We start from the raw sequence: 25,433 nt of genomic DNA on the forward strand, positions 1-25,433 counted from the left end.
TTGGCCGATGCTCTTTTAAAATAAGCCCTCTTTACTGGGACCGCTGTAGAAAATTGAAGATGAACACTTAATGTCCAAGAACTCACTTTATAAACACGAACAATAACCGCCCTGAAACAATAATAACACAATTTAGCACACTGAACAATCGGTCGTCTTGTCAGTCTACAAATATGAATCATTACTAAACCTTTAGTTCTTATAAAAGGCCGTCATGTACAATGTGCTGAAGGGTGAATAAACTGTAGAAGGGCTGGGCTGGTGTAGCTGCATCGATGAATACGTTTTGACATTTAATTTACCACATTAGTTCATCAGATAATCTGTAAACTCTAACTGGCATCAACAATGAACTGAAGCAGATGTCAGGCCTTTTAAATATGATTACACAATGCCTTCATTGTAATGTTCTAACCAGCTAAAGGGTTGGTACACCCAAATAAAACACTTTCTGGCTCACCTTAATGTTGTCTTTAGCCACACTAATAGTAGCTAATAGACACTCGTTAGTGTTATTAGGAACACCTGTGTTTTTACTATTTTGACTTTCATGTTGTCTGCAGATAAAAAGGCCTATGGAAAGGAATGGATATTTATTTCTTGAGCTCAAAACTACTTTACAGAAATAATGTCCCGATGACTGCCCTGAATAATCCCCAGATCTGATTTCTTTGAAAGTAAAAGAAGCCGGCCTCAGGGTCGCACATTTAATTTACATGTATTTTTCACATGAATGTCCAAGTATTCTGTTTTTCATAATCTCCTTGTAGCTGTTAAAGCTGGGTGTTATTTGAATACTTATTCTGATGCCCTTTTTAAGCTTCCTAAAGGACTAAAATATAAACTGTAAATATTATTTTAATCGTACAATAATACAATCTGAGCAAATAAGAACCTGACCTGAACTTACCACATTAATCTTTACTAAAAAAGCTGGCTACGAGTAAATCCTGTAAGGTAAACATTAGAATAACACACACATGACAGTTGGGTGAGTTTGTCAGGATTTATTCGTCGTAAGTTCTGCTGATAAAAATGTAAAAACATCTGTAGACATGAGGTTGATGTGAAAACAGACAGACAGGATGTTCTCTAACACGTAGCAAAGATTGGCCTCAGAGGAGATTTTCACATCATATATATAGAAATATATATACTGCAGAGAAGCTCCACGTCAGGTCAATTATTCAGGTTTTAAATGTATTTTTCAGGTTTCAAAACAAATAATTGGCATTCTTTGAATATTTTAACGTGTTTTAATAAAGATGAACCAACTTTTAGACAAACAATAGCACTAGTTTTACCCTTTGGCTTTGCTAGATGGTTTTTCAATCACATATATTTGACAGCCTTTAGTTGAAATACCAATCAGATTAAACATCAATGTTCATTTGGACGATCGGGGCTTTGGCATACTGCAACACTGAAGAGAAGGAGCATGAGGAGGCGGCGGGTTTGTGCCACATATAAAAAACATTAACTTGGCTTATGTAGACAGAGATGATGTCACACTCCAGACAGACACAGACAGGCTGATAACAGGTTAATCAATAAAAACAAATGATCATGATTAACAAAACTCTACGCACTATTAACACCACGCTGATGGAAACTAGAACAACACAAACAAGACAACGTTAACAGACAGTGTTTGATCTTGAAAAATACATTATAAAGTTGATTTTCTTTACAGACTGAAGGAATTGTGCGCATTAGAGCCTCTTTTTTTTCCTGCCCCGTCGATCCTGACAGAAGAGTTTAGGGCTGGCTACATAAAAACACGAAAGGATTACGTTGTATGGACGCAAAAATAAAACAGCTACACAGATTTTTCAGCGATGATGTGACACACAGACAGGTTACTTCCATCTCCTTCTTTCCTCGTCTTCATATTGAAGCTTGGATGTTGATCGTAAATCCTTGGCGTCCGTGAGGAGAGACAGACACAAACACGTGAAATCAATCGAAGGAAACGACTACAAAATAAAACTAAAACAATAAATTAATGCAAAAATATGGCCCGAGTAAGGAGACCAGATTTTTTTGTTTCATTCTCGCTGGAATTCCACATCGAATAGAAAGATCTCTCATAAAAAGTTATAAAATAAATAAGCGCTCTTTCCCTTTGAGTTTCGAGGAGTATAAAAAGTTACACGGCGTGCGGGCCAGAGAGGAGGAAGGGAGTATTCTTTCTTTTTATTACTTTGCATCTCTTCTCCTCTTCTTTGGCCGTGGTGGTCGGAAACACACGCACACACGTGCTGGTAGGGTCAGTGTGACCCGCTCAGACTGGTCCTCAGTACACCCAGTTCACCGGGACCCACTGGGGCTCGTTGCACAGCGTGTCCACGGCGGCCTGTAACGTCTCGAACGCCTTGTCCAGGTTGTCGTTGACGATGGTCAGGTCGAAGTAGTGGTTGTACGCCCTCTGGATCCGAGCGCTCTCGTCCACCGTCTTCCTCAGGTCCACGTCCTGCAGGCACACAGAGGACAGGTGAGGGGGGAGCACACACAAGCTAACGCAGCACACGAGGTTGAATACTGGATTTGATTTGGGACGATCAATTGTTAATTCCACAAGGAGTTCATGTGCTGCTAATTTTTCATCACAAGGAACCAATTGAGACATTTTTGGTGTCTCATCAGTGGTGAAAAGACACCCAATGCACTTACTCAAGTACAGTTTTTGCGTAGATTTACTTTACTTAGTCAATTACATCCTTTTCCCACTGAAATTAGCGCGTCAACGCAGGTTTTTCAGACCCGGGAAGACTCGCTAATAAATGCCGATTGTCTCTTTTCCCATTGCCAGTGAAGTATACTCCTGTCAATCTCTTTTCTACTGCGTCACCGTCTGACTTCGCAAAAGCAGTGAAGATGTTCCGGTGGTTTGGTCTTTATTGTATCTATTACTCATTCAGTCTGTTTATCAATTTCGCCGACGACAAATTTGGAAAGATGTTCGAGCGCTGCTCGGACGGAGACGGGCGGAATTTGTAGCTTAGATGACAAGGAATGGCAGAGCAATGTGTGACATAGCATCGCGCCGGATGGGGGGCGGAGATTAGCGTGTCGACCCGGGCTTTGTGTTCCCATCTTCACTGATGTGATAATTAACCGGGTTACCTACTGCAGAGACATTTGACCAGTGGGAAAGCGGCTTTATATATGACTCTCAGAAAATATTAGGATCCTTGGCAGACTTGGACATTCAAGCCAAAAGCTTTGAAGGTGAGAACATGCAAACAAAAACTTAGAGAGAATCTATCATTGCTAGCTGGGTCACATGTCCTTGAGCATCATTGTGGGAGATTCAAGAAAGAGTTTTATTGGACGCTATATTAGAATAGTCCCTAGTGTGCAGGATGAGTCATTAACGATTTAGCGTCAGAGATAGGGGAAGAGAGAGTGAGGACGGTGTGTGATGCAACTGCTGAGCCAAACCGACGCCGCATTAAATGGTATGTCTTATGTACACAAACGCCTTTGGAGTTGTTGACCTACCGTGAGCTGCTTTGTGGTGATGCCTGCGTCCACCACAGCTTTGTGCATGCCCTTCAGAGTCTCAAAATCTGGAGCAGCGATAAACACCACGTAAGGCATGAACTCTGCCGTTTTCAGCACCTTCAGAGCCTGAGGAGAGACACAGCAGGTGACATTAAACCCCTTTTCATTTTCCACCTCAGAACACTGCCAGATGTTTTCTCTGAAAGGACCCGAGGTGTATTTCCCCCTCAACATGTCTCAACTTTTAACCCTTAGAACACCTCCTCTTACCTGTGGATTGACGTCCAGGATGCAGGTGCGTCCTGTTCCCACCACCTCGTGGATGGACTCGATCTTGGTGCCGTACAGGTTCCCGTCGTACTCGCCGTGCTCCAGGAAGCGTCCGGCCTTCACATCCACCTCCATCTCCGTCCTGGTGGTGAAGTGGTAAGAGTTCCCGTCCAGCTCTTCGTCACGAGGCCGCCGTGAAGTGTCTGACAAACGTTCAGTTAATGTTTAATCCGCTGTTTTTTTGTGTAACAGAACTTAGAAGTACAGATAGTGTGACCTACAGGGTATGGTGGTGCCGAAGCGTGTGGGATGGAGCACCATCAGTCTGTTCTTCAGGCTGCGTCGGCCCACGCCCTGAGCACCGATCAGAACCAGCGTCTTTCTCTGGAACGCTGGCACCTTCGCAACTTCTTCATAGATCTGCAGCTCATGCCTGTCGAACTCTGTTTGGACACATGCACAATTATCAATCTATGAAAGCAAAGATTATAAAGATCAATCACAAAAATCTGTCTTCTTACCTGCATTCTTGGCTGTCAGGTACATCATCTTCTTCTTCTTTTTTCCGGCTATGGTTCCACAAAGGATTCCTGAAAACAAGACGGAGCAATTGTGCATTTTAGTATCGTTGCTGTTAGAGTGTTTGGCCACAAGGGGGCATGCGTGGACCATTTTCTAAACACTTGCTGCTCATTTCCATGAATCAGTTTCAGTTGTAAAAGCATAAATGAGGAGTCAGAGCTCTGGCAGGGAACCAGTTCACAGACTTTAGACCGATCCGTCTTTGACGTCAGCGATGCTAAAGACAGAAACAGGAAACATTTGAATGTCTCTGAGGTAGGGGGGGAGAAGGAACAAACATACCTGATCCATCGAAGTCTCGAGGGACAAAAGCTTTCCTCTTCTCCTCCAGGAACTGACTGGGGATCAGTCCTGTAGCTCCGCCGACCACATGGCACGCCTGGCACAGATTTGACAAGGTCAGTCTAGTCTTGAAATCTTTATGATCACGTCTGTCATAAAGAAATCACAGAGACATAAACGCTCACCTGCCACCAGTTGGGATCCTCTCTGTTGACAATCTGAAGGATGTCGCCTCTGTCGAAGGCCATGCCCGCCTCTCGACAAGGGATCAGGTTGTCATTGGCCGGGTTGTAGTCAAAGTACGGCCGCACGTACACCTGTGACAAACGTGGAGGATTTACTTTGCGCTTACTTGCAGTCAGAGGAAAGTTTATCTTGCTAGAAAATATGGAGACAGATAAACACAAACTAGAAAACAAAGAGCACGGGGCTCAGCATGCGGTCTCACACACTGACACAGTGACTGTGGCTCATTCACACCAATTGCGTCCCACGCTCAACCCTGCATCCGACGCAGCTGTTCACGCTGCGCCAACAGAGAACACTTCTGCCAGGAAGGGTGAGTGCTCAGGCCGCTGTATTAGATTATACAGGCAGCCAAAGGAAGCAATAAAAGCGGCCAGTAAAATATACTGTGCGGCGCGCCCCGAGCCACAGAGGAGGATGTGATTTTGCATTATGTCTCAATCAGTTTTACTGCTGTTCGGTCAATTTATTCGCATCTCCAGGTTTATGTCTCATTTGTTCAGGATGCACATCATCTTCAGGATTATTTTTTTATACTCAGATGACTGAAAATTATCATAAAATAACTGTACTTTCCATGTGAGGGAGCATGAGATTACAGGAAGCATGTGTGTGTGTGTGTGTGTGTGTGTGTGTGTGTGTGTGTGTTCGGAGTGTGTGCAAAAGAGCTCGTGTGACCTACATAGCATGTGGAGTGTTATTAATAGGGCTCCCAGGGTTCAGATTCCTGCGCAGGGGATTGTGGGAAGGCCGTAGGACAGATCACTAACCCTGCACCGCTGCCCAACATCTGCCAGCTGTTACGTAAGTGTGCGTGCTTGTATTTACATTCCCCTCTCATTGGACGTTTCTGTGTGTGTGTGTTTACCTGCGGAGGTGCGGGAGCGTCTCGGTAGCTCGGGAGTATTTTCAGCGTGATCCCTCCGCTGCAGTCTTTCAGCATCTCCTGCAGCTCGGTGGGGTTGTTGCCCACGTCCTTCCCGTTCACTTCCTTTATGATGTCGCCCACGTGGAGGAGGCCCTGCCTGTCAATCATGCCGCCGTGGAGGATACGAGCGATGACCAGGTCGTCTTTCTCCACACGGAAAGTCACGCCCTGATTGGACAGAGCGAGCAGGATGGTGTTTATCTTGTAGCGTTTGCACACACACACACACACTGTTTGAATCACCTTCACCCACAGTCCTTCAGCTCTGACATCTACACACACACTTTACGATTTACTAGGTCATCTGTGTACTCACCCAGGCCCCTCCAGCAATATCTTAGACACACACACACACACACACACACACACACACACACACACACACACACACACACACACACACACACACACACACGCTCAGATCATCTCTCTCTGCTCACCAGTGGCTCTCCGGCCTTCTTTCGGATGCCAATCATGCGCACGGCATCGGCCTGCATCAGAGCGCTGTTCACGGCCGCGTCATTGGCTATCTCGGTCGGGGGCGGGACTTCGTAGCACTTAGAGGCCACCATGTCGTGTGCCTCCAGAAGAGACTGACAGACAGAGGAGGAAAAAGTGACATTGAGAGAACAATGATGCTTAAAGTGAGACTGTTTAACATTTATAAGGAAGAAAAAGAGAACGTGCAGTAAAAAGCCTCTTTTGTTCAGTTTAATCCACTCGGCAGTTTTGCTGTTGCAGCCTCTCTTGGTCTGTATGACCAGTTGCTTATGGTTAACATATTGCTGTGTAAGTAACACAAGGGAGTCAGTTTGCTGACTCTATGACTCTTGTCTACTTATGCTCTGTGTTAGCATTTGGCGATATCCTGCAATTGTGGCTACAGTGGATGCTGCCAAAGTAAATGATGTCAACAAGATGGCCAATTGATGTTAAAACAAATATTAGATGACAGCTGTTTAAAACTCCTGTGAGGAACTTTCACCCCTGTGGACGAAGCCGTACCTCTTATCTCTTTGCTGATTCTGTCCTGTACATGTTTAGGTGGTGGTTTTTAACAGAAAATCTTATCCTGCTTTCTTTAACAGTCATATGTATCACTCACTTTAATTTTTTGCCCAGGAAAATGTAAACAAAGGCAGCATGCAGTTAATCGCTTGACACCTACCTCCCACCAGCAGTTTCAGGCATTATAAATAACTATATAGAAATAATCAATCTTGTTACCGATGGGCTGGTTTGCTTTTGCAGCTCATATGGAGTCATCAGAATTCAGCGAAAAACTCCCCACAGGAGCTTTAAAGTGATAATCTCTAAGATTTTCATGTAAATAAATGTCTGTTAAGTCACTATCTACCGCCGAATGAGGTTACACAATGGTGACTGAGCCTATGGCCCACTGATGCATTTGCAGTATTATGGACAGGGTGTCTGTGGTGACATTCGGAGAAAGAAATCACAAGCGGTGCCCAGATAGTGACGCGTTTTCCATCACCAGCAGTGGTTGGTCTGCCAGAGAGGGTAGGCGGAGCTAAGCGGCTGCTTTTCTGGTCTCTGCAAGCGTTGCAAGTAAACAGTAATCTACTATGGCTGAACAAACAAAGAAAAGATCGATGACTACAGATACAACTTCAACAATAAGTGAAAATCCAAAGACAAAGAAACAAACTTGACGCTCAGATGAAGGCAAACAGTCTAAAGAGGAACGCGACCGTCAGCGAGGAAAATCAAGAGTTACAACCGTAGATGTTTGGATATCTGGGAAGTGTGCTCCTGCAATTACCATTTATCGCTATAAGGTGCGGCCAAAGAGAACGAAACTGAAATTTTCTAGATTACCATTTTAAGTTAAAAGGTTAAAAAGTAGAATAAATTTGTTGTCTAGGATTTGATTGTCCCTCCAAAAAATAAAATGTGATCACAAGCTGTTTAAAGACTTAACTATGAAGTCCTGGATGTGCCTTAATTGTGGCTTAAAACTAAACAAAACCTAATCATCTAATGGCTCAAATCCCAAATATAGATTACCACCAAAATCTAATCAATTAATTCTTGGTATGCTTACTTTCCATCCATCAACTTTCATCACAGCCTGCTTTTTTAAAAAGATGTGTCTAACTGTACTTTCTAAATTATAGTTCCAACTATTAGACAAACAGAGAAATCAAGTCTTTTAACTCTCACACTCAGTAATGACGTGCTTCTGATCTTTGTCATCGCCTCTCCCTGTTCTGTTCAACCTGCCTCTTTCTCTCTCTCTCTCTCTCTCCGTCTCTCTCTCTCAGTAGGTCAAAAGGGTCTTATCCTTCAGCTTACAGCACAGAGGGCTCTGATTGGTGCAGAGGCTTCGCAGAAGTCGAGCTGCTATTGGTCCAGCCGTTTTAAAGCTCCCGGTCGCTCCACGGCTAAAGGTTAATGTTCTAGTGATGCGTGAGGACCGGATGCAAAACATCAGCGCTGTGCTACTGTAACTACAGTCAATACATTACAACTCCAGGCTGAGTTTAATAATCACAGTCACATATAAAGGCACTATTTTTTTCTAAAAAAGATACTATAAGGTAATTAAAAAGACCTCTATGGGCAGTAAAATAAACGTTTTTTTAACTGTAAATTGATACTAATAAATGCAAAGCAATTGCAAAAACATGAGACAAAAGGTGGATCATAATAGTGACCGTTGGCTCCTCTACTTTACTTCACCATCTGAGTTAATATTCAACCCACTCGCAGGACAAATGCGGCCATAAATCTGTTCTGCTTTCCCTGTGCCTGCGCATGTACAAGTGTTTGTTCCATCTCACCTGGAAGTGTGGCTCCTTGAGGATCCTGGACAGTTCGGCCGCGCTGTCGTCTTTCACTTTGAGGTTACTGATGTCGCCCAGGATCTCCGTCACCAGCTCCACGTTGTTGTCCTGCACCGCCTCCAGCTTCACCTCCTCCAGCTGCTCGTGAGCCTGAGGGAGATGGAGATGCTCAGAGAAGGAAGATGTGGACATGTGGTGTAAGTGTGTCCGGGTGTTTTGTATTTATTTGAATTTTAAATGAAACTAAATGAGGTCGTGTGGGAGTGATCGCTGACGTTATATCGGATTCAGCGCACAGGTAAGAGCTGATTTTCTGTGGGATTATTTTGCTCTACGTGCAAGCTGTCTGCCTGATGTTAAAAGTCAAAGGAGCATTTCTTTGTGTTTAGTCAACTGTTGTCTGTACGGTTCTGTTTTTGTGGGTGGTGAATAAAATGACAACAGCTTGTCTGGAAGGAGCTGCAGCTGTCCTCTTTCTGAACTCTCCGCGCTCCCGACTTCCGACAGCAGCGAGGATGTGTGTCAGAGCAAAGAGTTTGTGTGCAGAGCAATGTGATACATGCACTGACAGTAAAAAACAAGCACAGACGAGTAACTCTGCATCACTCAGTTACTGTCAGTATGTCTGCACTTCCTCTGTGTGCAGATGCATTAAGCAATATGCGTTAGTCAAAGCCCTTATTGTACTTCAGCCACAGCATGCAAAGATCAGCTGGGAGCACGCTGTTTTCACCCCGAGCTGCGTATGTGTGTGTGCTACCTCAGCCAGGGATCGTACCACGGGACTTTCCATGATGCCACGCAGGAAGAGCAGGTCGATGTCTTTGGCGCCAGTGGAGGTGGGAAGCTCAGCCACATTATCCAACACCTGCTGCATGGCTGGACATGAGGGGCGAGAGACAAAGATGCAGACATAGATAAAGAGAGAGAGAGAGAGAGATAAGAAGAGTTAGCCGGGGCGTGAAAGTCATACAAAGCATAAACACGCACATAAACAGTGTTAAAGCTGCTGAGAAGAAGCGAACTTCACACATAATGTTGATACTAGGCTCTAAATGTTGCCCAATTTTGGCAAAAGTAGGTTATAATGCTTCAAAAGAAGAAGCATATCATATAAATATTATATAAAGACGCTTATAATAAATTTAGGACCTCTATCGGGCATGTTTGCACTTCTTCTTTCTCTATCTTTATGTAGAGTTCTGTACACCCTGTACTGAGTTTTCAGTCAATTCTGTGCAGACTTGCATGAGATAAGTTGGGAAAAAGTTAAAAACAAGTTATAAAAACTCAGTCCTTAGACGTCTGCATTGATCTACGTATAATTTGCATTTTTTTTTAAATGCAGGATTCAAGTGTTTTCAGTTGTAATAAAGGTTAGTGAAAACAAATGTTGGGTCTTTGTATTCTGCACACAAACAATTGAGATGGAGAGGTGTGTGGACTGTAGGTATCAGCCAGCTAACGCCCCTAATGCCAGGGTCTCAAAGCCCACGTAAGCCCATTTAAGACACTTAAAGCCCTGGGAACGTGTGTGCGTTTCTCTGTGTCATTATACACTTATAAGGGTAGTAAACATGTCCAGTCAGCACTTGTGTACAGTGGATTCACTCAGTGACCTCTGTATTTTGCTCAACTAGCCTATTATTATCTTTAACCTTGACTCATGGTCTTTGTCATACAGTCATTGTCTGATACTTAAATCTGCTCTTTAGAGGAAAGTGGCGCATGCTGAATTACAGCCCTTGATAAAATACAAATAATGACACGCTGCTGCTGTTTGTGGTGTCACATGGTGTTTGACATAAAGCATGTGTAAGTTTAATCACATGTTAAATTAAAGGAATTTTATGCATGTTTTGGACTTAGCATACACTCTAAGACATATTGTATTATCTGTTGTTGAAACACTGTAGCTCAGATGTAAAACTATGAATTAAATATTAGCTTCCTTTGGCAAGGTTGGTTGGATTTTTCTTCCATACTGAACGCATTTCTGTGTCTTAGTGAGAGTCTCATTTCAAATTCTCCTTTCTTTTCTACTTTGCAGCACAAAAATTATGTTAAACTTGAGCCTGACAGTGCAATTTGTTATCATCCATCATCCATCCATCATGCAAACAACAGTCACACAAGTGCATGATTAAGAAGGGAGAGAGACGGGCTGATGAAAACACAATCTATCTCACAATGCGGGGAAGGCTGCGCCGTGGCTTGATAAGCACAGAGCACAGACAGACTGCATAAAAAGCCGGCTCTGTGCAAAAACAAACCTTAAATATTTATGATCCTCTTAAAAAAAAAAAAAAAAGACAAATAGGGGAGGGAGGTTAAAAACTGCCCTGCAGACTATTAAATCTACCCTTAAAGCAATATATTTACTGCATGAGCACACAGAAACACAATCCAAATCAGATTTATAGTGAGCATGAGCAGGTTAGTATTCCCTCAAGGGACCTCGCACTATGTTTCACAACCGAGAATAAACAGAAAGTCTCAGAGCGGAGCTGTAATTGAAGTAAACACATCCACAAATGCTACCCCGATTTGCACATTACACATAAGCTAGCATTAAACGACCACCTTGATTTCACTACATTCCCTGACTCACTTACAATTACTCATGCTGCAACCTCTTGAAGTTTGAAGAATGTGCAACTCTGTGTTTTGCATGAAGAAATACTAACACGTATATGCAAGAAAGAGTCACCCAACATCAACTGACCTCACATATCCGTCTAAAAAAAGTCTAAAAAATTCACAGACGAACACTCACAGCTGGATCCCTCCATGCGTCCAAGCTTCTGTCCTCTCTGTGTTGACCTTTACCCAAACGGTCAGCTCACTGTGTCACTGCGTCCTCGACCACAGGAATGTTTGCTCATCCACCACCCCTCCCATCGCCGCATGTACTTGTGTGTACATTACTCATGCAAACAAACAAACTGGAGATAGTTTTCTATCCAGTGAGAGCTTGTAGATGAGCTAAAGCCTCCTTCCTAAAGTCTCTATAATCCTATGAAATATAGCATGGAAGTACAACCAGCCACCTACCAGCCTCTCGCTAAGCCTGGCCTGAAGAAGTTGTAAAAGCTAAGATTACAGTCAGCCAGTTACAGTGCAGCAGTTCATTCATCTACATAATGAATCATCCTGCTTACCTGCTCTTAATTCCTCCCTCTGCTGCCTCTCTGGTGTGTCTGCAGTCTCTCTTTTACTATCTAACTGCTGCCTCTGTATGTACACCTACAAGCACGGTGTGCAGCGAATGCCAATGCAGAGACTGTCTACTTCCTAACTCTGTTTCTCTCAACGAATGCGACACAAATCCCACGAGAAAGGACCTGGCAACCTGGATTACATGTAGTATTATTGTTTTTGAGCTCGCAGGAAGGAGATCAGAGGAGCACCCTGACTGGCACAGAAGTAACATCACTACTGACAAAGTATGTTTCAGTCGGTTTTTTGAGCAGCGCTGGTAAAGATTTAAACCACCTCCAGGGAAAATATGCAACTCTCACAGCAAGCACTGATTCCATCCAGGGGCACCCCAGGGAGTGCAGTTGCTAGGGGGTTACGTGTTGCGATTGTAGATTAGCTACAGAAACTACTTCGAAAAAATAAAACCTTTTGATTGAATAAAACCTAATATATCGAGCCAGCTGCTTAACTTGAACACCACCTGTTGCAATTGAGAGTGCATACAAACTAGCTAGTTAGCAAGGAAGCAGAGAGATCTCAATTTAACAGCTGAAAAAGTTAGCAAACAGATAAATTGTTGAAATAGTTGAATGAAAACGACGAGTTCAAATAGATAGCTGAAAGTAATGAAATAACAGTTTAAATCAAGGGGTCCAACCCTGCTCCTGGAGAGCTACCGTCCTGCATGTTTTAGGTTTCTCCATTCTCTTACACACCTGATTTGAATGATCTGCTTGTTGTCAACCAACTAAAGAGTCTCAGGGGATTGACAACGAGCAAAATATTCGAATCAGGTGTGTTAGGATACGGTGAAACCTAAAACATGCAGGAAGGTAGCTCTCCAGGAGCAGAGTTGGAGACCCCTGGTTTAAATAGTTAGCTAGCAGTTTAAATAGTTAGCCACAAGTATTTTAACAGGTAAACAGTTTAAATTGTTAGCTAAAAGAAATGGGTAAGCAGTTTTTATAGTTACAAGTGATAGCCTAAACAGGTTAAATAGTTAGCTAAAAGTAAAAAGTTCAAATTGTTAGTGACAAGTAGGCTAACAAACAGTTTAAATAGTTAGCCACAAGTAGGCTAACAGATTTAGTTTAAATAGTTAGCCACAAGTAGGCTAACAGATTTAGTTTAAATAGTTAGCCACAAGTAATCTATAAACCGTTTAAATAGTAAGCCACAAGTAGGCTAACAGATTTAGTTTAAATAGTTAGCCACAAGTAGGCTCACAGATAAACAGTTTAAATAGTTAGCCAATAGTAATGAGTAAACCGTTTCAAAAGCTAGCAACAAGTAGATTCACATATAAACAGTTTAAATAGTCAGCTAAAAGTAATGGGTAAATGGTTTAAATAGTTACAAGTATGCTTACAAACAGTTAACAAATAGTTAGCCAAAAGTTATAAGTAAATAGTTCAGATTGTTAGCAACAGGTAGGCTGACAAATAGTTGGCTAAAAGTATTGGGTAAATAGTTAAAGTAGTTAGCCACAGGTAAGCTAATGGAAATAGATTAAATAGTAAGCTAAATTAATTAGTTACACATTAAATTGTGAGTAAGAAGTAATGGATAAAGAGATAAAATTGTTAGCTAAAAGTAACAGGCACTAACAGTTTAATTAGCCAAGTAAAAGATAATGGATAATCAGCTAAGTAGCAGCTAACGTTAGCTAAAATGAATGGATAAGTTGTTGAATTGGATGGCTATATTTACTGATTAAGAGCTAAAATAGCAAGAGTAAGGTATACTTAGTTGAATGGTCAGAATAGTTATGATAATAGTACAGTTAGTTAAATGACATGTACCTTAGAAATGTCTTGTCAGTGTATGTGTAAGTGGCAAAAGAAAATACAGACTGTCAAATTGGCTGTTCAATTATATGACAATATCATTGTTGTTTGATAATAAACTTTTTCCTAATTACATCTAGTTAGAAATAAAGTTACGGTACACTTTTGGAACATGCTGCGAAGGCTTACTGAAGTTGATCGGACAGGGCTATGGGGACAGGTCGGACATGAAGGGCTGGGAATCACTGCTCTAAAGGATCGTCAGATCATCTACATTTAAAGATATAGGAAAAATATGATGACCACTCTGTATGCACTCCCTTCTGGTTATCTTTAAAAAAAAATAATAGTAATCAAAGATAGACTACAGCATCACTCTGTTGATCTAAGTATGTGACACCTCTTCCTCCTCTCTTCCTCACCTCCAGACGTATCTGCCTCCTGGGTGGACTGCACAGCCGGGGGCCCCTCCACGCCAGGCTGTCCCGGGGGCGTCATCTCCTCTTCCTCCTCCCGTACCCCATTGGGACAGGCATCCTCCATAGCTGTGACCATCGCCAAGCCCTCCTTCTTCCTCCCTGCTGCCACAAGTATGCTAAGGCTAACCACTAGTAAACCACCAGCAGTCCTGCAACTATGTCTTCTGTCCTCCAAGCGTCTTGTCTGGCACTGCTGAACTTCTAAACTCCCAAAAACACAAAGAGAGAGAGAGTATAAAGGAGAGAAAGAGAGAGAGAGAGAGAGGAGATTGAGGACAGAGCAAAGAGACACAAAGAGAGCGACAATAGAGTGGGATTAAGATCAGGGGATATTAAGAGACGATGAGGGAAAGAGGAGCGGAGAGGAAGAGGAAGGATGAAGGGGAGAAATTTAAGAAGAAGGGAAGCGGCTGATGTGACGATAAGTTCAGAGAGACGGGCATGAAAAGAGACAGAGCGAGGTGGGAAGCTGGATCTCATACACAGATGTGGACATGCATTCAATGCTTGTCAGTTCCCTCCCTCCACACCGGCTTTAATACCTTCCCATCCTAACCCTCACCCCTCCTCTCCGTTAATAACACACATACACACACTCATAATCCCACAATCCTCTCCTGCTGTTGAGGGCTTGCTTGAGTACCCCTCCTCTTGTTTCCCCTGACCCCACCCAAAGTCGAGTTGCCCCACTTGTCTAGACGGACACACACACACACACACATACACACCACTTGAATGTGTCATTATGTAAGTAATCTTACATAAGTAAGTGTTACTGAAGGGGGCCTGACCCTACATTCCCATTCTTTTCCTCCTTCTTTTCCTCATTCACACCACGCTCGGTTTGGACACCCCGCTGCAGGAATGTGCAGAAACTCTCAGCGTGTGCAGATTGTGTTCGTGCGTATTCACTCAGCGGTCGTCCACCTCCTTAAAGCAGCATGTGTCCGCCTAATGGGAGCTTTTTCTCTCTCTCATTTTTCCTTTGGTCCTCCCTCCCTGCTTAAACTAATGTGGCCTCACCATCTTTTCTTCTTGCTAAGTCAGTAGAGTTAAGGTGCTGACTGGATTATGCACATTTTGGGCTGCAATTTAAGCTGCTCCACGCCGGAGCCTTAATACTTTTGGGCAAGCTACTGGGTGTGATACTTATAAATATTCTTCTCTCCCAGCGCCTCATTTTGTATGGAAATTTTGGACATGAAAAATCACGACACAGAGTAAATGAATGACCATTTTAGATCAAGGCAACAACTGTCTACAGCCATGCTAACAGCGCTATGGGGGCTACGCTTTGTCATAGTTTTATTGTGAAATAACTGCTATCATCAGCGTGGCAACATGCTCAAAATGTTAAGTATAGAAACATTGGATGAATTTCTATTTTAACCAGACGCTCTATAAAAGATGAAAAGCCAGTTTCATCAACAATTCATCCGGTGAGGACCATGAACGTCTATTTCCATATTTATGCAGATCTATCAGGTACATGTTGAGATATCTCGCTGAATAAGTAAGAACTTTGACTTGATGGTAGCGCTACATAAGATGTTAGGTCAGTTAATTATTTATTTATTTATTTATTATATAAGTTTGTATCCTCTGGGGACAGCAAATGGCTATGCGTAATTAGCAATCCATCCAGTACCTGTTTAGGTATGCCAACTCCAACCAAACTGATGGACTGACTGAAGACTGTCATTGCTCTGTAGTTATCATAGATTATACAGCTGTTCCGTTTCAACCACAATATAACATTAAAAACAAACAATCGCAAAAGCCCCTGTCCCTCTTCTTGCTCATACATCCCAGTCAGTGTTTACCGTCATCTAAAACAAGCCCCGCCCTCCCAGCATCCATCAAGCCCCTCCCACGGCAACACAGCTGTGCAAGGAGCAGATCTGTCGGCTTTAATCCGCCCCGCCTCTCCCTCCACCCCTATCCTCACCAGGGCAAATCAACCCCTCCCCCATCCCGGGACATGGGATTTTAATCCGGGCACAAAAGCACGGGATTACAGAATCTCTCTCTCTCTCTGCCTCTCTCACCAGCGTGGTTAGATATCTCTGCAGGGTGAACAGAGCGAAACACTGCCTGGTTCGGCAATGGGTTTCTTATGTACACTAAGGTGGCCAATTTAAATTGCCTTTAGCAAACATGTCTGTAAGAAAGGAAGAGATTTTTTCATTAGGGGCTCGATACAGTTGTTGCAGTAAATTTGTGTTAATTAAAATGAAGAAAAACCACCCACAGAGCTGATTCAGTTCACACTGTGTTGATAACCTGTACAGCTTTCCTCTTAAATGTCAGCCTAATTGTTCCTCTTCAGAAAATAAGAAGAGAGAACTGATTTTACAGTGAGGTAGATCATCTGTTTGACAGAACGAAAATGATAAAAAGTCAACACAGGTTTTAAGAAAATAAGCTCCAGGTCCATGTTAGGCAAAATAAGATTGTACTACTGTCTTCTTTAATGAAATAAATGGTGAAATATTAAGCAATAGTCTGATAAGATGGGTTTTCTACTAGTCAGGTAAGAATCAGAGGCAGTAAGTGAATATCTAAAAGTCTTTGTTATATAAAAACTGTAGTTTCAATTTCACAGTCTTAGACTTATGTTAGCATGGCCCTTTAAGTACAGAGAAAGTAGTATCAAGCGTGTAATCCACTCGGACACATAAACACAAGCTGAAAAACCAGCTGCTTCCTCACTTCCTTAAAAGTGAAGTTTTTTAAGAGCAGTGATTTGCACATCCTGTTTTCAAAGACTGGCAGTCCTCCCGGTGAACTGAGAAATCATGTCAGCGTGCAGAAAACATTTTCCTAAAGGGTTTAAGGGAAGTTGTGTTTACCTGTGCCAGTCAGTGTAGGCCAACCCCCGTCCTACTGGCTGCTCATCAGTAAGCTGTGAAGACCTAAAGAGAGAGAGAGAGAGAGGAAGTTTTTAAATTCAGTCCTACTTTTAGTCCTGCAAACCACTTATCATCATTCCTCACACACATTCTTACTCAAGCATTCACATCCATACTCGTTGTTATCCCTCACACACACTTAATGGCTGCTTCGTTTTCCCCGATGGATTATCTCTTTTATCTATCTATGCCATCCTCGTATCTTCCAGGATAGTCTCGTCTGCAGACGGGGGCCGTTGTTCTCGCGCAGACTGATGCACAGAGTCACCCGGGACGATTCATTGTCCTCCGCTATACAAGGATGCCTGCATCATCAGCTCGCACGGCGCCGCCGTCGTAGTAAACGGCCACTGTTCTCTGAAAGTAATGACAAAGCAGTACGCGCTCATTCCCTCAGAGACTCTCCTCTCGCTCTCGCTCACACATTCAATCACACCTTCTGTGTGTGTATCATGTAGAACTTGAACTATATACTAGAGGATCAGTAACATATGTTCATATTGGCTAATAAAGATGTGTCTGTATTGTTTTAGGTGTTGGTGAAACCTCAGCATAAATAGATGCATAAAAGCATTCATGTAGCAGTGCTTTAGGGAATTGAAAACCGGTTATTGCTGCAATGCAGAGCTAAAGTTAAAGTGAAACCAAACTGTGATTTAAAGTATAAAAACAAACCTTCATTTTCAGTTAGGTTATATTACATTATTAGCAAATATATCTATGATAAAGCTTGTAAAAAAAACATTACTGTGTGAACCAAAACTGATGGATCCTTGCTAAAGATGCGACTTCATGTGATCACTTCATGAGCGAAAAACTGTGAACTGAATTAGTTGACATAAACACTTCAACTCAAGGTCCATTTACTTCCTTTTCTCGGGTGCTTTTGAGAGTGTGACATGGTCCTCAGACAATCAGACAAATAACTTTAAACCTCAACTTTTAGACAAACATGTAGAAAGAGTCCTTAGGATTAGCACCTCACAGCCAAGCTAGCATCGGAGAGACACAGATTTTTAAATTGAAACTGCTTCATTCAGAGTTTTAAGGTTTTAAAGTTAAGGAGTTTTAATGACCTAAGGTTAAGGTTTTTTTTAAGGTTAAGGAGTTTAAATGACCTGGTACCTTTGTTTTAGAGAGGAGAAGAGCTTTATTCAGTCTTTTTAGAGGTTTTAATCAGTGCTTTGACCTCCACAGGTTATTCAGCTCCGGGTTAAAACCTTGTAACAGATGAACAAAGGGTCATTTCATTTTGAGAACCTGTTTGTAAGTTTGGGTCAATAAAGCCTGCCATGCTGTTGCTCCTCTCTGACGATTCAAACTGGAATTTAAGGTCGCAGCCCAAAACTTGAGGCGAGAGTTTTTTTGTTAACTGCGATTTCCAATAAGTATGACAAGCTTAAAGGGGACATATTTTAGCTCTGCAATCAATTATTCTAATGTTTGTTTCATTTTTAAAATTGTATACATATTTTAATGTAATTATTTTCCGGAGCCTCTCCTTCCTCCTGAAACGAAAAAGCCGTTTTCAAAGGTTAGATCTTAGCCACGATTGGCTGACAGTATTTGGAGTGACCGTGTAGCCCCTCCCCCACGTTGGGGAGCGGCCACACTGCACTGTCACTCCAAAGTTGTAGAAAACATGGCTGCTCTAGGATCGGTTATTCGGCCTCATATGTACGAGCCAGAATCTCTAGGAGGTATCAGAATGGTGACAACGACTTGACTGCAAGCGAGTGCAAGAAGGCAGCCTGAGGTGAACGACGGTGAATGGCGATTGGTCGATTTCAGCAGAAGCAAGGTTCTACGTAGAAACCTGCAGCTGCTCTGAACGGCCCATCTCAGAGGCGACCTTTTTAAACATGTAATCCTGGAAAAACAGAATTATGCAGTTTTCACTTTTTCACTGTGAACAAAAAACACCCAAAAATGTGAAACCCATGAAAATATGAGGATATCCATTCAAAAGATATGGCCCCTTTAACTAATCACAATCAATATTACTCAATAAGTAAGTTGTATTGATCAACTTACTTCAGCAGTGACTCTGAATGTGGACGAAAGGACCTTCTCTGACCCCACTGTACAATCTTTAAACATCATCCGTCTAATAAAACTGCAGAGTCTGGCAGCAGTAAACCCATTCATGCTGCTCTGAATAGCCATTGTGAAATGGACCGGTAGAAAATGCAATGCAGCAAAAAAAACACAATGAAATGATGTGATTACAAATAACCGATGGCTGCAATCAACCACAAAACAATAGATTATCACTCTTCCTCGCTTCATTTCGCCCAGCCTCTATTTCTCCTTTCTCTATCTCTCGCCCCGAGGAAGATGCTCCTATAAAAATCACAGGTTTCACTTGCTGACTCGCTAAATGTCCCCACAGTCCTCTGTCAGACACACACAGGAGGAGAGCACACTGTCTACTTAACCTCTGATCTTAAGCTGCTCTCTAGTCTGGGTCATGCCAACCCGGGCCGCACTGCAAACAAGGGCCCAAAACATTAACAAAGTGATTACAACATGCAGAGGAAGTCTCCTCATCTGGTTATCTCTTTGTGCTGAACAGGGGTCTTTTCACCCATCATGCAGGAGCTAATTGCTCTTTAATTGTGTAAGAGAAAGAGAGCGAGAGAGCGAGAGGTCGATTCATTACACAACGCAGATTACAATCAGGCTCGGCACGCTTATTGGAAGTGAAGGATATCCCTCGGAAGAATTTTAATGGAGGCAAAGCCGCCGCGGCAAAATCATCCACACGAAGGAGCAGGAGCCGGGCCGAGCCAATCAAAAGGTCCGAACGGAGAGGGAGCAGAGCGAGATGGGAAGGGTCACAGAGGGCTGTATAAAACTGGGCAGGAGATGAAACGCAGAGACGTTAGAGGAGAGATTCAGAGTGAGAGAAAAAGGAAAAGATGAGAGGAACAGAAGAGAAAGAATCCTTAAAGATTAGACAGAGTTGTGGGCAAAGCCTCTCAAGTCTTGGGACGATAAGAAGAAGAGAGGGCTCAAGAGAAAGTCGAGACAGACTGCAGGTAATTGTACTTTCTGTAGCGAGAGTTCTTTGTATCTCTGAATGTTCCTCTGTGCTTTTCATTAATTAATGCCACATAAAACAGATTTAAAGAGTTTGTTTATGCACTTGTTTGCAAGGTCATGACTATCACTGTCCGCTGCTCTTTCCTCCTCTTTGGACAGCTGGAGTAAAAAAAAATCACAGGAAGTGGTCATTTGCGATCCCAGCTGTGACTGGCTGCAGCAGAAGCCCTCTGAGCGCCCTCCTGGTTGCCGAGCACTCAGATGATGGACAGCTCGTGGAGGGGGGGGGGGATTATGGAGGGATCATAGGGTTTGTTTTTGTACAAAACGTCATTGCTATCTCACACATGTAAATGTGCAAGTGTGTGTGTGTGTGTGTAAGTGAATGCTATTAAAGGCACAGGCAAACATCAGCCGGCTGTGTGCTTTTAATTCCTCCGGTTCTAGTCACGCTAGCAGGTTATCTCACTCTCCGTCAGACTCAGCGTCTCAGTGAGCACACTGGGTTCAATTACAGTCTCGAATGGGGTACGATGCTCAAACCCTGGGTGGGTAGTTTAACAAAGCATAATCAAGCATAAAAGTATGGTGGCTTACGAGGGCAAATGTGCGTTAACAGTGCAAAAGACTTCAATTAGGAGACACAGGCTGCAATTACAGAAGTCAGACAGAGAAATGCTGCACATTCACTCATCACGAACAAAGTGGACGGAGGGTACCAGGGGCTAAACTCAGCAGCAAACTACCTCTCTACTGTTTTCCATGATGTCAATCGGACCTCCACTGGTCACAGGGGCTGTAGCCTATTTGTCCCAACCCAGCCTTGTCTTCCCCCGACAGGCATCAAAACTTTGCCCTTCCTGTAGCCCAAATCGATCGTTCAAAAAAAATACATTTCACCCAAATCCAGATCCACTTAGCGCCCCCTGCAGGCCTGGAGCACTTCCATTGTGTTGCATTTCTTTTGTTGGTTTGTGCGGTTTTAACATCGTTTATATGTTGTTGATGCGTTTGTTTCGGGCTTTTTGTAGCACGTTTGTTCATTTGCAGCATGCTTACATTACGTACGTAAAAGAATAAGATAAAAAATAGGCAATAAGAATAAAAATATAAAAAGCAATATGTGTACAACAGGTGTAAATAAAAACTGTACAGATGTGTAGGATACTGGTGAGTGCAAAAAGCTTACAGTATAAAGTTTTGCATGCATTTAAAATTTTGCATCATTTCTGAATTTGCACCTCTTTGGAAATCTAACGGATTGTTGCAGTGCGTCTGCCCTTCAATGGCCACCATACATCATCCAGTCCACGTCTCTCTTCCCCTCTTTTCTCTTCCCTAACAAAAATGTTATGTTCGCTGCAGAGCCGGGGGCGCAGCGGGGCTCTGAGAGCAGCCGTCACTCTCAGTTCCTCTCGATGACTTGAGAATCACAAAAGAGGCAAGAAGAGGAGTCCAGATGTCATCCCATTGGCTGACTCCAGGGGAAGCATCGGGCAATTAGTAAACCTTCCTGTGCGCTGAGCTGCAGCGCTCCCGCTGCATGACACCAGAATGGCAGAAAGAACACAACATATCCAAGAGGCAGTGTGTATCTATGGAGCTACATGTGTATGTGATGACCAGCTACTCATATGACCAACCCACTGATAGCCAACGCAATCCTGTCCTGCCCTCTCCCATCACCCTCTGCCTCCAGACAAACTCTATGTAGGTCACTCCATGTGTTAGTCTCTCCAATAAGAGGATTACGCTGCTCCCCCCCAAGATGGCCATCTTTGCAGATCAATATCTGCAGAATATTTACAGTTATCATATTTTCCCACCAGCTATCTCTCTTCTCCTGCAGCTGCCGATGCTGCCGTCTGTGGAGAGCTGATTAAAAAACGCTCAGTGTCTGCAAATCCACCACAAATAATGAGAATGCATCTTTCTGCTGATTCATGCTCACCTCCGCTCCTCACCTGACACTTCAGTCTTAATTACCACCGATTAACACAAAGACATCAATTGTTGCATCACTGCACTTTCCCACATCACCAGAGATGACCTCATTCTCCTCCTGCTGATGTTCCAGCTGGTAGGAAGTCTGTGCTTTGCCACACAGCATGGGGATGATACAATTACACGCAGCTCATCAAAACCCCTTCAGCGCTGAACGTGCAGCGATCTTAATAATGACCCCCTCATGACATAATCTAACCCGCCACATGGCCGCACATGCCTGCTTCTTCTCAGCCTCTCTCTTCCCTTCCCAGCATCCTGTTCCCGATCATTAGCATTAAGAAGAAGACGGGGACGAGGGGAAGGGGGAGGGGGACGTGATGCAACAGCACTTAACTGCAAAGTTTAAGAAAGAGGAAAATGATGTTGTGTGATGTTGGGTGAAGAAAATGTGATTCGAGAAGAAAGAGAGAGGAAGAGATGAGTTAAAGTCCCAAATGAGTTTTCCCAGCGTGCTTTCTTTTTCCTCTCTTCATCTTCGTCTCATAGATTTGAATATTGGCAAGAAGTGCAAGCACATGCAGAGCTTTACTGCAAACACACACTGAGGCTTTAAATGAGCTGGTTCGCTTCCATGATGATGATGACCTTAAATAATCTCACTGCAGATGAGCTTTCAAAATAAAATATGCTGGATTTCTCACATGCAGCTAACGACTCTTTCCCTTATCAATCAAGATTTTTGTATAACGCCAGACTGTGACGGATTAGAATTATGTTCCTGCAGCGGTATGGCGCTTTTAGGCCTGAGTGATGGATATTGAAATCTGGCCATTCTGAACTAATGGCTGAAGCAAAAGCAGCGAGACATTTGCCTTTTCTTGCCTTGCAGCGACTCTTACACAAATGAATTTCAAAATAAAGCTCCACCCTACCTAGGTTAGTCATGTACTTGCGTATTTTCTTGACAGAGATGCAATTAGCTCCTGATTATGTGTTACTACAGGGAGGTGCAGCCTGGTGCAGGGAGGGTTGACTGTAGGTGAGTAGATGACAGCCCTCTGATACATGTGTTGTTCATAGCCGGGAGGTTTGAGTCACTCCAGCATGTGTGTGTGTGCGTGTGCGTGTCTTTATCTCTCTCTTGCTCAACGCCTCCTTCCTTGTTTTCTGTAACATCTCTCCCATATTAATAATGGAAAAGTAGAAGCTACGGAGTGCCGGATTAGGTCTCTGAATGACTCACTGACGACTCTCATATGTTCCAACATTTGGGAGCGCGTGTTTAACTTGAAATTCATGTTTCCCTCCGCCCTGCTGACAGGAAGGAGTATGCAAATGAGGGCTGAGAAGTCTAACTTTGTGCCTTATTCTTTCTACTTCAGCAGAACAATAAAGGTCATCCTGGATCCTGACTCAGAAGACTTACTGGATATCTCCGCAAAGGGGCTTCACCTTTACTCTAATGCAGTAAAATGTCTCGGTCTGTTTCCCTTCCTGCTTTTGTTCCTGTTAGATTCAACAAATCTGATTGCTGAGTTATTTGATTGAAAGAAAGGACCCTTAAATTCTAGTTAGATGCAACAAGATCCATACTTCCTCTCTCAGAGGTCTGGTGGCCTGTGTCAAGTCCCCAGGAAGGATCCCCATGGATGTTGCGTATGTGCATGGGCTTCCCCCATCACGTGCGCACTGTTAAACAGCTTATAAACCTTGCCGAGTGACCCCGTGCTCCTCTGAGCAAGGAGGACCCAAGATTCATTGAGAGCCACACAGCCTGTTGTGATATGTAAGTGATTTTATGTTTCGATTAAGTGCTCACACAAAGTGGTTCTGACATCGTGTCAGTGCATTATTATTACAAAGTGCACTCATATCTCAGTGGAGGGCAAATCATAAAAAATCAATAAGAGCGTCTGGCTGCGCCTCCGGTCGGCCAGCCTGCGCCAAGCCACCGGTCCCCTTCTCCACTTTCATTCAGAATCAGCTAAATACAATTATAGCTTTGTTGATATGTGTTGGGGAAGTTTATCTAGACTATGAAAGCAGAGAAATCTGTAACTGGTGCATACATCACTGGGCTTGAAGCGCGCCGTTTGTGCCGTTTCTTAAGCCCACCACCCCTTGCCAATTGTGTTGCAGTCGATCATTTTGGGACAGTGGTGCGTTCAAACCCCTTCATCCTGTCAGCACTATAACCTGCAGCTCTTCAATCAGATCTTCCCAGTCATGGATCGACGCCATGGACACATCCTAGCGCCAGATCCGTGCGCTTCAACCGTGCGCAAGATCCGTGCCAAATGCTCGCTTGACCAGACAACTCTACATTCACACCGATCTCACCACACGTGCGGCCATTTTTTGTTACCCATCCGAGCCATTGTGGCGTGCGCACACTTAGGTTTACAACCCATTCGCTGAATCCTTCCCTTTTAAAAGCAGAGAAAGAGGAAAGACGCATCCTGCTCCACAAGAGACGGCCAACGTTAGCTGAAATCTGTCTGAATAAATCCTGTTCTCACAGCAGAGCAGGATCTACAGGGGGGCAAACATCCCCTTCTGTCAAACTCTACTGCACCTCAAACACGGCAAAGTGTCTTTGTCTCCCGTTTAAATGCCAGCGGATGAATGAATTTAAAATCTCCACATCACACATAAGACCACGAGCCGTGACTTACCTGTGAATCTTGCGTGAGAGTTCGCGGTAGTCCACCGACCGTCCCGGTTGGACATTCAGGCCCCCCTCAGCTGTCTGTCCTGGTCCCGCAGCAGACTACCAGAGAACACGACGCCAATCAAACAAACACGCCCCGCCTCCTCTCCTGACGTCACACAATGTCGACCAATGGCAGCCGAGGTCCAACCCTCACAAAGTGAGAACATTGTAGCATATAGTATTTTCTTCTATCACAATGTCAATCTCGTCCATTCACAGAAATAGATGTTAGCATAATTTCAAATTCGCATAAATTATATTAAAGCAGTCTATTACCAAAAAGTAAAGGTTTATACAGGTCAATAGTTTATGAATCTATCAAAACATGCTAATTTTATAAACCTATTCTGAAAAAGTATGAGGTTATTTATTAGTTTTGATTACGTAAACAATTAAAGAAAGCTACATGTGTGCATAATATCCATAGAAAGACCATTGAGATTGACATTTTTAAAAAGAAAATCAAAATTATCGATTATAGTGAATTATACAATGTCAATAAGCCATATTTACGCGGACAATTTAGGTGACGTGCTAATACAACAGCTAGTACGTGTGAAGGTTAGCAGTCCTAACGCTCGTGCAAACCCAATTAAAGGGTGTAAATTTGATATTTCTACATTAACTGGGAAAATAAGGCTAAAGACTTAGGTCATACAAAACCTTGACATTATGACTATTTTTGGACTTTTATTAACACAGAATCATGTGCCTAAAGAGGCCTTTA

At 43.2% G+C, this 25,433-nt stretch overlaps 1 protein-coding gene across 3 annotated transcripts; it reads right to left on the reverse strand.

Annotated features, from left to right (window-relative positions):
• Nucleotides 1-992: 992 nt before the first annotated feature.
• Nucleotides 993-24,799, reverse strand: pals2b (protein associated with LIN7 2, MAGUK p55 family member b). Of its 3 annotated transcripts, none has more exons than XM_069681082.1 (14): nt 24,669-24,799; nt 16,942-17,004; nt 14,033-14,290; nt 9,401-9,501; nt 8,620-8,772; nt 6,256-6,408; nt 5,756-5,983; nt 4,827-4,958; nt 4,642-4,738; nt 4,299-4,367; nt 4,059-4,220; nt 3,778-3,980; nt 3,505-3,633; nt 993-2,473 (listed from the first exon to the last, which is right to left on the reverse strand). In XM_069681082.1, exons 3-14 carry the CDS (start codon nt 14,163-14,165, stop codon nt 2,297-2,299), a joined length of 1,737 nt encoding a protein of 578 aa, XP_069537183.1. In that variant the 5' UTR covers nt 14,166-14,290; nt 16,942-17,004; nt 24,669-24,799; the 3' UTR covers nt 993-2,296. The 3 variants fall into 3 exon arrangements, with proteins under 3 accessions (XP_069537183.1, XP_069537182.1, XP_069537184.1); XM_069681081.1 differs by having other exon boundaries at nt 9,383-9,501; XM_069681083.1 differs by lacking the exon at nt 14,033-14,290 and having other exon boundaries at nt 9,383-9,501.
• Between the last annotated feature and the right edge of the window lie 634 nt (nt 24,800-25,433).

This window comes from Semicossyphus pulcher, unplaced genomic scaffold, assembly GCF_022749685.1.
Source record: "Semicossyphus pulcher isolate SPU_LCO1_2020_fin unplaced genomic scaffold, fSemPul1.0.p SCAF_5, whole genome shotgun sequence".
Lineage (NCBI taxonomy): Eukaryota > Metazoa > Chordata > Actinopteri > Labriformes > Labridae > Semicossyphus > Semicossyphus pulcher.

What these genes read in the sequence shown, in the direction of transcription:
- pals2b (XM_069681081.1), bottom strand. Translation starts at nt 14,165, where the DNA reads ATGGTCACAGCTATGGAGGATGCCTGTCCCAATGGGGTACGGGAGGAG. An exon ending in AGGATCCCAACTGGTGGCAG is followed by an intron (nt 4,739 to 4,826) that starts GTGAGCGTTTAT and finishes AATCTGTGCCAG; the next exon opens with GCGTGCCATGTGGTCGGCGG. An exon ending in TCGAGACTTCGATGGATCAG is followed by an intron (nt 4,368 to 4,641) that starts GTATGTTTGTTC and finishes TCTTGTTTTCAG; the next exon opens with GAATCCTTTGTGGAACCATA.